General features: G+C 36.1%; 1 protein-coding gene across 1 annotated transcript; it reads left to right on the forward strand.

Annotated features, from left to right (window-relative positions):
• Positions 1-11,162: 11,162 nt before the first annotated feature.
• Positions 11,163-12,452, forward strand: LOC101268197 (beta-1,3-galactosyltransferase pvg3). The gene has a single exon (XM_004242874.5). It carries the CDS (start codon positions 11,205-11,207, stop codon positions 12,249-12,251), a length of 1,047 nt encoding a protein of 348 aa, XP_004242922.2. The 5' UTR covers positions 11,163-11,204; the 3' UTR covers positions 12,252-12,452.
• The last annotated feature ends 419 nt before the right edge of the window (positions 12,453-12,871 follow it).

A 12,871-nucleotide genomic window follows, 5' to 3' on the forward strand; every position in this document is an offset into this window, starting at 1 on the left:
AAAAATATATAAACCAAGGCCTCACCTAAGCCTAAAATCATCCTCTAAATCCTACAAAACTCTCGAAATCAAATTTGAGCATCCAAACCCCAAACGTTGACCAAAGTCAATCCAAAGGCTAAATTTTCATTTTTTACAACTTCAAATCCTCAAAAAGACTCCGAGTATCAAATTAGTCTTTCAAACTTAACAAAATTATCAACTTTAAACTCAAAATTCAAAACAAACTTACAAAACTCAATCACAAAAGACTCGTGATCGTATCGGGGGTGGGGGGTGGGCAAAACAGTAAGACCACGAACTTTCCAAGAATGACCAATCAGGGTTTGACAGTGCGTAAATGAGAATTTATGAATAAAATTGGAAATCTAAGGGAGTTTAAGCTCGACCCATTGTTTCAATAGCTGCTTCGCAAAAAACTAAGGTTCTGACAAAAATTATACAAGTTTTGCACAAATTTACTAGTCTAGCATAATGGGCAAACTAGATTAGCTCTATACAAAATAATTCTTCCTCTGCTTATGTCTTATTAGGGATTCCATTTATATGAGATCCAGTTTATATAAACTGATAGAATATATGCCTTCACTTAACAGAATATTGAACCAGGTCCCTTACTAAACTGATGAGTATAAACAGAAAGTTAAATGCAGTTAAAATCAACAGAATGATTTTACGTGAAACCTCCTTGCTTAAAGGAGTAAAACCATGACCTGTCTCACATGATTTTCAATCGTTTTCACTAATCTTCAAAAGCAAAAGTAAAACACGATTACAATAAATGTGAGAAGAAGTTTTTAATCTCATGTTCAAGCAATAGTCTCTATTGCTTAACAAGCCTAAGTAGAAACCAATCTACCCACTAAGCTATCCCACTTGGACAACCTAGAATTTTAACACTACCCTCTGATTCCTTTATAGTTTCAGGAGTAGTTTACAATATAAGAACACGAGAATACATTCTTAAACAGCCACACTAAAGCTCCAGAGATTGTTGCTGTTCTTGGAATAATTCTACCTTTTGTTTGCTAACAGCTTTTGCAAATGTTCTTGAAAAAGTTGTATATCAAGTTGCAAAAACTACCAAAGATGTTTAGGAAAGTGCCTTTTATATGGACAAGTCACTTTCCTTAAACTCTTTGCCATTTGTTGGAGAAGTCTCACTTTATGATGCCATTGGGAAGTGTGCACCTACTTTCTGTACTGTCTCCAACTGGCAGTCAACTGGCTCGTCACAATGAGAGTGTGGTACCTCTACAAGGTCCCTGGGTTTGTTTCATCTTCAACACTCAAGTAAGAACCTGGTACCATTTCAAGGTCCCTAAGTTTGTCAAATCATCAAAACTGCAAATAACATTTTCCCCCTTTTTGATGATGACAAACAATAGTCTCAGATCCCATCCAACTTTGTTCCCCCTTACTATATTCCCCCTCACTTTGTTCCCCCATATGTATATTCCCCCTCACTCTATTCCCCCACATGTATATTTATTTAGCTATTTACCAATTTTACTTCCCCCTTTTGGCATCATAAAAGAGATATGCAATAAACTAGTGATGTCAACAACAATACTGAATAAGATCAAAGATTAAAAAGCAATCAATCAGGAAGGGAAAAACATTCACAAAGGACTATAATCAGAATAACAGAGGAATAAGTTAACCAGCATTCCACAATAACATTAATACATTAAAATCAAACTGATAATCCAATAACACAAAGATAAGCCACAAAAAGAAAGACACAAGGGAGGTTTTTTTAACAGGTTAGAGAGAGGGAGGTGGATGAGACATGGACTGGATGATAAGAGTGAGACGTGCATTGGCAACATCATTATCTTTAATTGCCTTCTCCTGTAAGGCAGTGATCTTAGCCTTCAACTCTGTATTCTCTCTCTCTAGAGCTTGTACCACGGAAGAACCAGGTCCCTCATTCTGTGCAGTAAGTAGTTCTGCTTTGAGTATGGCAATTTCGGCCTCTTTACCACTCAAACGCACAGTGAGCTCCTCAACCTCATGCTTGAGTTGATCCTGATCTTCGATGAGTTGAGACATCTTTCTCTTGGGATTGCCTCTTCCTTCAATAAACTCACACTCGACCAGGGTACTGTGTGAGATAGTTTTTGTTTAACCGCCCCAACCTTTCCAACACTTAGAGGAATTTGAAAATGCTTGAATACTTTCGTGAGAAAGTATATGTATCCCATTCCATGAACACCTTTGCTCTCGATGACGGTTTTGTAGATATGCTCAAGCATAAGACCTGGGAGATTCAGGGCTTCGAAGCTACACAACATCTCCATCACAAACAAGTCAGCAGCAGTTGCTGAGGTCCTCTTTTCAGTGCGAGGAAGGAGAACTTTGTTGATGAACTCGAAGACTAACTGGTACTCGCTCTTCATGATCTTCTTATAAATCCCAGCAACCTTGGTTGTGGGTATCTTAGAAATCAAGGAAGCAAACTCAGTAGAGCAAGTTCTTCCCAGCACAGACCAGGTCCCTTCTCTTGGCACCCTGAAAATTTTGCTCAACAAATCCTCATCTAGATGTACAGCAATGTCATTGACCCGTGTGAGGATACTCTCATCTTCTTTGAATTGAACATTATAATAGAATTCTCGCACTTCTTCTTCATAGAGGATGGGGGATTTTCTATTGAACAAATGTAGCCATGATTGAATTTCTACCATATCATGAAGAGAGTCCATGCCGGGAAGATTTATGGTTCCCATATCAAAGACTCTCCCAGCCAAGACGGCTTGCTTTCTCAGGCTGTCAACAACTTCCTGCATGTTGACACTCTCATCCCTCCTGTCTTGGGCACCAGGTCCCTGTGATCTCTTCCTTTTTCCTACAGAACTTTTCTTTTTGGACTTTGTGTTTTCAACCTTCTTCGAAACCTTTCCCTTTTTCTTCCCTGACCTTTTCTTCTTACCCTTCTTTTCAACTTCCTCATCAGACAACTCAAAAACACCAGTCTCAGGCATTGTGAAATTTCATACCTTGAAGGTTCTGGCACTTCTAATTGCAGCAGTAGAACGTGCACTGGCCTTCAAGGCATCGGCCATCAATTTTTTAGAAGAAGACCTAGTGGTAGGTCCTCTCCTAGAGGCCTCTCGTACAACCTTCTCCTTCCCTTTCCTAAACATCTCACCCACTCTTCGCTCAACCTTCCACTTTAAGAGTCAGAGGAGGAGTAAGAAGGATACCTTCCAATGTCAGGAGTTTTATCAAAAATGGGTTGAGTATTTCTTACCTCTGCAAAACTTCAGTTTGCTCAGCCCTTTCTTCTTCCCGAATCATAGCCAAACTCTCAATAACCAACTCTTCACTTGCTGCCAAGATATTGGACTCAGATGCTTTAAGCTTAGGCAGATCTCCTTCAAAAAGAGTATCAGGCAACATTTCTTGCAAAGGACCAGGTCCAGTAGGCAAGAATGTGCTGTTTAAATCTATGGAATAGAACGGATTGTAGGGTGGATCTTGCTGAGAACTAGAAGGGGCATTGGATCTGGACTTCACAATAGACGGAGAGTAGAAAGCAATGGGCTCTATTTCGCTAAGAGCATTTAGCATCTATTTGGAGGTAGAAGAAGGAGAAGACATGTTTGACTAGAAAAAAATGGATTTTCGAACAGAGAAAGGAAGAAGAAGAAACAAAGTTTACCTTTTTAACTTTTACTTAAACCCTTTTTGAAGCAAAAAGAATGTTAAAGGACGGATGAGGATTTCAAAAAGAAGTAATGAGGGTTTTTAAAAAGACGTGAAAAGGTGCCAGGTCCGTGATTGGATGTGTTGTTTGAGAGAGAAACGATGGGACTAACGGTCAGAATGACTGATGACTGACATGTGGCATTATCAACGGTCATAATTTTCAGTTTCAAATTAATGTATAAATGCTAACCTGGACAGGCACCATGTACCATAACACAGTTACATCCTCATTCCCCAGTTGTTCTAGTCATTTTCTTTGCTAGGCCAGTCCTTCCTGAAAGTATACCTACAAAAGGTACAAAAAGGATCTTTATTCAGATATTTAAATATTCACACAAAGGATACATGCACTACAATTTTAGCCATCAAAGGAATTCAACTGTTGGAAGCTAAGAACATCACTTAGAGATCAACATGCCCAAGTTCAGCCTATTTCTCTCAAATTTATCTTTACTGAGAGCCTTGGTGAAGATGTCTGCAATTTGCTCCTCCGCTGGACAATATGTAAGCACAATATTTCCCTTCTCAACATTATCTCTCAAAAAGTGATGTCTAACATCAATATGCTTTGTTCTCTTATGATGGACTGGATTATTTCCCATACTAACAGCACTAGTATTGTCACACATATGAGGAATTGCTTTGATGTGTATCCCAAAATCTTCCAAGTGTTGCCTGATCCACAACAACTGTGAACACCAGGCTGCAGCAGCTACATACTCAGCTTCAGCAGTTAAAATAGCCACATAATTTTTCTTCTTGGTTCCCCAAGAGATGAGTGATGATCCAAGGAAATGAGCCATTCCAGAAGTACTCTTCCTGTCAACTTGATAACCAGCAAAATAGCATCTGCAAAACCAACTAGATCAAAAGTATCACCTACTGGATAGAAGAGAGCCAGGTCCCCCGTTTTCTTCAGGTATCTAAGAATAAGTTTTGCAGCCTTCAAGTGTGAGTCACGAGGACATGCTTGAAACCTAGTACACATTCCAACACTATAAAAAATATCAGGCCTGCTAGCAGTCAGATATAACAAGGATCCAATGATTTTCCTGTACATAGTTTGATTCACAAGAGGATCAGATTCCTCTACTACAAGCATGGAATTTGTTCCCATAGGAGTATCAATAGGTTTAGAGTCAAACATATTGAATTTCTTGAGTAGCTCCTTAATGTACTTTTCCTGACAGATTGAAATCTCATTTGATGATTGCTTGATTTGCAAACCAAGGAAGAATGTCAGTTCACCCATCATGCTCATTTCAAATTTCTTTCCCATTAATGATGAGAATTTTTCATAGAAATGTTCTGAAGTAGCTCCAAAGATTATGTCATCCACATAAAATTGAATGATAAGCAATTCTTGTTCTCTTTTTAATAAGAACAAAGTATTTTCTATCTTGCCTCTTTTGAAACCATTCTTCAGCAGAAACTTTGACAGCCTTTCATACCATGCTCTTGGAGCCTGCTTCAGACCATACAGGGCCTTATTCAATCTGAACACATGATTTGGTAGCTCCGTATCTTCAAAACCAGGAGGTTGTTTGACAAATACCTCCTCTTTGAGATCTCCATTCAGAAATGCACTTTTCACATCCATTTGATACAGCTTGAACCCCATGAATGCAGCAAAAGCTATTAATATTCTAATAGCTTCCATTCTGGCAACAGGTGCAAAAGTCTCATCATAGTCTATTCCCTCTTCTTGATTATATCCTTGAACCACCAACCTGGATTTATTTCTAGTAATCACTCCATTTTCATCAAGCTTGTTTCTGAAAACCCATCTGGTTCCTATTACTGTTTTGCCTCCTGGTCGAGGAACCAGGTACCATACCTTGCTTCTTTCAAACTGATGAAGTTACTCATGCAAAAAGTTGATCCAATCTGCATCACTTAATGCTTCTTTCACATTCTTGGGCTCAATAGACGATATGAATGCTGAAAATGCAACTAGATTTCTTGTTTTTGATCTAGTATGAATTCCAGAATTCAAAGGAGAAATAAGATTATCAAGAGGATGTCATGAACTATGCTTCCATCCTGATCTTGGAGCGGACTGGTTGAGCTGATCAACATGTTCTTCTTCATCAAGAGCGACATCATTTTTTGGGGAGTTTGATGTACTCTGGCTGGAATTCTGAGTAGTACCAGGTACCTCATCACAATTTTCAACCTCATCACCCTCTTCAGGTAAACTATGATTTTGATCATCACAGTCATTTTTCAGTTGTTGTTCTACATCAGCTTCACTTCCTTCAATTTTCTGTAAATTGGACAGTTTGATCACATCATCTTCATCGTTTGATCCATTATTTTTCAAGCTTCCATCTTCATCAAATACAACATGAATGCTTTCTTCAATGCATTGAGTTCGTTTGTTGAATATTCTGTAAGCCTTACTCGATGAAAAATATCCAACAAATACTCTTTCATCACTCCTAGGATCAAATTTTCCCAGATCATCCTTTCCATTGTTCAGCACAAAACACGTGCATCCAAATGCTCTAAGATAGCTCAGCATAGGCTTTCTGTTGTTGAGCTCATAGGGGGTCTTATTCAAAACAGCTCTTATCAGACACCTGTTGGTAACATGACATGCTGTGTTGATAGCTTCAGCCCAAAAATTTTGAGGGAGATTTGATTCAATAATCATAGTTCTGGCTTTGTTCACCAAGGTTCTGTTTTTTCTTTCCACTACTCCATTTTGTTGAGGAGTTCTAGGAGCAAAAAAATTATGACTCGTACCATTCTCCATGCAGAATTTGTCCAGTTTTGAGTTCTCAAACTCAGTACCATGATCAGATCGAATGCTGCAAATTACTTGATTCAATTTGGTTTGAATCATTTTGAAAAACACCACTAATTCTTCAGCTATTTCTGCCTTTGATTTCAAGAATCTTGTCCATGTATATCTCGCGTAATCAGCAACTATTACCAAAATGTATTTCTTGCCATTTCTGCTTTGAACCTTCAAGGGTCCACACAAGTCCATGTGAAGCAGCTCTAGTGTTCTTGATGATGTTACTTGCTTTTTAGGCTTAAAGGATGATCTGATTTGTTTTCCTTTAACACAAGCTTCATAAATTTTATTTTCAGAAAACTTCAACTTTGGCAGACCCCGGACCAGGTCCTTAGAAATCAGTTTATTCAATAAAGATGAGCTCACATGCCCTAGCCTAGTATTCCAAAGATCAACATTCTCATTCTGAGCACTAAGACATGTTAGGTCATCTCCATGAGACGTTTCTAAGTTGGCCACATACATGTTTTTACTTCTGTAAGCAGTGAGAATTACCTTCTTTGTAGTTAGATTCACCACAATGCACTTCTCAGAAGTAAATTTGACTTCATTTCCTTTGTCACAGATTTGATACACGCTCAACAAACTGTACTTCAACCCATCCACATGATACACATTGTCAATTGAATCTTCAAGAGATCTTCCCACTTTGCCAACTCCCAAAATGTACCCCTTCTTTCCATCACCAAAAGAGACACCTCCTCCTTGAAGTGTCTCGAGTGAGAGGAAATTTTTTACATCACCAGTCATATGTTTAGAGCATCCACTATCCATATACCAACATTGACTGTTGCTCGTCTCACTCACCTGTACCAAGAATCACTTGTTTAGCTTGGGAACCTATTTCAATTTGAGTTCCCAGAAGGCAGACAAAGGAGTAATCAGATTGTATTTAAACCAATAGGGTAAATTTTGAAGCTTTCTAACAAAAGACATTGGAGCAGTGACAGATTTTTTCTTTGAAAATCTGTGAGTTGAAACATGCTTTGAAGGACCAGGTCTCTCTTTTGGTAAATTTTGCCTTTTAGCATAATTAGAGAGTCTTTCATAGGAGTTTCTCCAGCCAACACACTCTCCCTTTAAATGCCCATTCTTACCACAATGAAGACAAAGCAGATTGTCAGACACAAACACATACTTACAATGAGGATTATAAAGAGGAGTGATGTTCAAACTTCCTAGTCCTTTCTTATTGAAATTACTCTGATTTGTTGCATTTGACAATAACTTTGAGGATTTTGTCCACTTAAGATATTTTTCAAGTTCTTCCTTAAGTTTGACAATATCCTTTTCTAATTTGTTGCTCTTCTCCAACGACAATCCCAGCTTTTCCTCAGAATTATTCAATTTTTCTTGAATTTCAACTTGTAAACCATTTGACATTCCATTTAGCTTTTCAGCTTCTTCAGTTATCTGATTCAACTGGTTCTAACGTTCAGAATTATCAGACTGTAGAGACACCATTTTTGACATTTTCTCCTCCAGTTTAACTTTGTTTTCAGTTAAACTGTCAAGTTCAGCATTCATGGTGTCTCTTTTAGATGTAAACTCAATTACAGAATCAATCATAACTTTTGCCAACGTTCTCAATTTTTTAAGAGAATAATTATCCAAGTCATTTTTCATACCAAGAAGAGTTATCTTGTCGTCCTCTTCTTCATTTTCTGTATGAGCCATGAGAGCAAACATTTCATTGAAAATGGTTTCCTCCTCATGTACAGTCACCATAGACACATCATTTGGTTCATCAGGATTTTCTGAATCACTTGACGAATCACCCCACGCAGCAAGAGCCTTTTTGACCACCAAGTCTGCAGCAGCTTTTCGATCTCTCTTACTGAGTACGAGGTCCCTTCTCTTCTCTTTGTCACTTCTTGTTTTTTGATGTTCCTTGTTTTCATTCTTGAGCAGAGGACACTCTATGATAAAGTGCCCAACTTTTCCACACTTGTATCATGTATCACCTTGAGTAGCATTTCGAGGACCATTTGTTCCTTTTTTTAAAAACTTTGTTTTTTCTCACAATTTTTTGTAATCTGTTGATGAGATATGTCATATCATCATCATTGAAATCTTCATCTGATTTGTATTTCAGCATCAATGACTTATCCTTTTTAACTTCCTTCTTTGATGAATCGTGATTTCGATTCATCTCATGTGTCTTCAGATTTTCAATCAAAGCATCCATAGTCAGCACCTTCAAATCTTTGGCTTATGTGATGGCATCAACCTTGCTTTCCCAAGATTTTGGAAGAATTCGAAGTACTTTTCTGACTTGTTTGCTCATGCTTATAGGTTCACCAAGACTTCACAACTCATTTGTAATGGAAGACAACTTTGTGAACATGTCATGAATTGTTTCTCCTTCCTTCATTTTAAAGTTTTCATACCGTGAGGTAAGCATATCAATCTTTGATTCTTTGACTTGTTCAGTTCCTTCATGAGCAGTCTTTAAACAGTCCCAAATTTCCTTAGCAGACTCACAAGCTGAAACCCTGTTGAACTCATTAGGTCCTATCCCACAGACCAGAAGACTTTTTGCCTTGTAGCCCTTTTCTATTTTTTTCTGTCAGTTTCATCGTATTTCTGTCTAGGCTTTGGAACAAGACTGATTTTCTCTCCATCCTTTTCTTCTATCATTGGAATAAATGGTTCATCAGCACGATATCCAATAACTCACTATCTTCAGCCATGAGAAAATCATGCATTCTAACTTTCCACCAACTGTAGAAATGTCCATTGAAACGAGGAGGTCTTGTTGACGACTAACCTTCTTCGAGATTAAGTGGAGCAGCCATTCTAGAACAAATATCACTTCCTTGGTGTTAACCATATAGAGAGTGCCTGCTCTGATACCACTTGATAGAATATATGTCTTCACTTAACAGAATAATGGACCAGATCCCTTACTAAACTGATGAGTATAAACAGAAAGTTAAATGCAATTAAAATCAACACAATGATTTTACGTGGAAACCTCCTTGTTTAAGGGAGTAAAACCACGACCTGTCTCAAAGGATTTTCAATCGTTTTCACTAATCTTCAAAAGCAAAAGTAAAACACGATTACAACAAATGAGAGAAGAAGTTTTTAATCTCACGTTCAAGCAATAGTCTCTATTGCTTAACAAGCCTAAGTAGAAACCAATCTACCCACGAAGCTATCCCACTTGGACAACCTAGAATTTTAACACTACCCTCTGATTCCTTTATAGTTTCAGGAGTAGTTTACAATATAAGAACACGAGAATATATTCTTAAACAGCCACACTAAAATCTACAGAGATTGTTGCTGTTCTTGGAATAATTCTACCTTTTGTTTGCTAGCAGCTTTTGCAAATGTTCTTGAAAAGTGGTATGTGAAGTTGCAAAAACTACCAAAGATGTTTAGGAAAGTGCCTTTTATATGAACAAGTCACTTTCCTTAAACTCTTTGCCATTGGTTGGAGAAGTCTCACTTTTGTGACATCATTGGGAAGTGTGCACCTACTTTCTGTACCGTCTCCAGTTGGCAGTCAACTGGCTCGTCATAATGAGAGCCTGATACCTCTACAAGGTCTCTGGGTTTGTTTCATCTTCAACACTCAAGTAAGAACCTGGTACCCTTTCAAGGTCCCTAAGTTTGTCAAATCATCAAAATTGCAAATAACATAAACAATTAAAAAGTGTTGCACAAATCCTCTTTTTTTCTTATTTTGACGTGCATTGCTTTGAAATAGTAAACGTCTTCAAATTAATTAAAGTATGGTGAAGAGTAGTAACATGTCATGCAAAAATACCAAACTAAGTAGTACAAATACATTTGACAATTTGACTAAAAATGCAAGCAAGCCAAATGTGAAGTGAGGCTAAAGTTAGGCCAACTTCAATAGCACCTTCCGCCAATATAGAATACATGCATGCATGTGACTGCTAAGTACAGCCACCTCTAAATTACAACCCACGGAAAGGCAAACCCCACCCCCACGCACAAAGCATATAAAATAGACATCCCTAAATACACTGATCCTACTTTAACAGAAAATTATACATTTTAAACCTGATTAAATTTTTATATATATATATATATATATATATATATATATATATATATATATATATATATATATATATATAATGGGCATTGAATTGACCACCTCGAGCTTTTTCCGTAGATTTATTTTTTTATATTATAAACCCTTTAACGAAAATTCTAACAACACCACAAATTTAATCCCTTTATCAAAAAAATGTGTAAAGAACTACTAATCAAATTACTAATATAAAATAATCCAAAATGTCTTGCAAATAAAACAGAACTATAATAAACTAAAATGAAAATAAATTTATTTTACACTTAGAGTGACAACTGACCCCTCAATAATTATTTATGTAGTTAAATGATCGTATATAATTTCATCAGGCTGAAAAAAATGTTTTTTATTACAATAACATAAAAAATTTTTAACATATAATAAAAAATAAAATGGCACGTATAATAAGACAGATGGAATATTTTATTTTCTAAGCACTGAGTATCGTAGTGGGAAGAGAGAGATATAATGGATTGCACCCTAATTTTTATTTATTTATTTTGTCCACGTGATGAAAAGTCAAAAGTGGTAGACTGAGTAACACGATATAGCCAACTAAAATCTTAAAACTCAAGCAAATATTGTACACTTTATGATAACTAATTAATTGAAATAATGTCTTCCATTAATCTCCCAACTCATTCTCTCAAATCTTCCCTCTTCAACTTCTTTTCTTCACAAATTTTTGCTTTACATGTTATCATGAAAACATACAAACCAAATAGTCAACGTTTCGTCATTTCCTCATTTTTCTTCATTACTTTCCTTTGTATTATAGCTTCAATCAACCAAATTCGATTTGATAGTTTTTTTAAGTTCAGTAAATGTGCTTTTTCTGAAACGAATATTACTCATACAGAAAACTTTTTCGATATAAATTCATCTACGTTGTCAACCAGCAACGACGAAATCCGAATTCTCATTGGAATCTTAACCCTTCCCGATCAATACCAAAAGAGACACTTCTTACGTCTAATCTATGGTACACAATCTCCAATAATAGTAGGTGCAAAAATTGACGTAAAGTTTGTTTTTTGCAACCTAACCAAAGAAGATCAAAAAGTATTAGTAGCACTTGAAATAATGCGTTATCATGATATTATCATCCTCAATTGTCAAGAAAATATGAACAAAGGTAAGACATATACATATTTTTCAAGCTTACCAGAAATGTTTTCAACCTCTAATTATTATCCACCTTATCATTACGTTATGAAAGCGGATGATGATACATATATACGTCTTGAAAATTTCGTACAATCTTTAAGGCCATTACCTAGAGAAGATTTGTATTATGGTTATGTTATACCATGTCCTAGTATGGATCCTTTTGTACATTACATGTCAGGAATGGGTTATTTAGTGAGTTGGGATATTGTTGAATGGATTAAACGATCTGATATTCCAAAAACTCATTTAGAAGGACCAGAAGATAAGGTATTTGGAGAGTGGTTACGAGATGGACATCGAGCTAGACATAGGTACAATGCTAAATGGTCAATGTACAATTATCCTGAGCCGCCTACGCGATGCACGCATGAACTATGGCCAGACACAATTGCGGTTCATCTTCTAAAGAATCAACAGAAGTGGATTAATACACTAAATTATTTCAATGTTACTAAGGGACTTCAACCATCTAAGTTGTATCATATACCTTAGGAAAATTGATGGACATGTTTTCTTCCCTTTTTACTATTGTTTATCAATTTAATATTTCTTTTATAGAGTTATTGCTAGATGGGAAATGAATAAGAACATTGTTTTTTTTTTCTAATTGTGTTTGTTTTTGTAATTAGTTAAGGAGTAGTACTCTTGTTGCAATTTTGAAAGGGAAAATTAGACAAATTTTCATTGGATCAATGTTTCTTTCTTACTCAAAATATTTAATTATTATTTATTACTCTCTCCATCTCAATTTATATTCTCTAATACATTCTTATTTATATATTGTCTTTGCTAAAAATAGATGGTTTTTAATATTTGTGACTTCACAAAAATCAATGCATAAATGAGACTATTCTTCATATTTTATCATTGTGAGTTATTGGCCTTGAAAATACATTAGGCTAACATAAAAAAATTAAGTAAATAATTCATTTCATTGTTCAAATTAATTAATCAAAATGAATCAATTCATGTTCATTGATTGAAAATTTGACTTTAAAATAATAAAGGGACAATGCACAAGTAACCCCTCAACCTATGCCCGAAATCTCAGAGACACACTTATACTATACTAAGGTCCTATTATTTCCCTGAACTTATTTTATTAATAATAT

This window comes from Solanum lycopersicum, chromosome 7 (genome assembly GCF_036512215.1).
Source record: "Solanum lycopersicum chromosome 7, SLM_r2.1".
In the NCBI taxonomy this organism is placed as follows: domain Eukaryota; kingdom Viridiplantae; phylum Streptophyta; class Magnoliopsida; order Solanales; family Solanaceae; genus Solanum; species Solanum lycopersicum.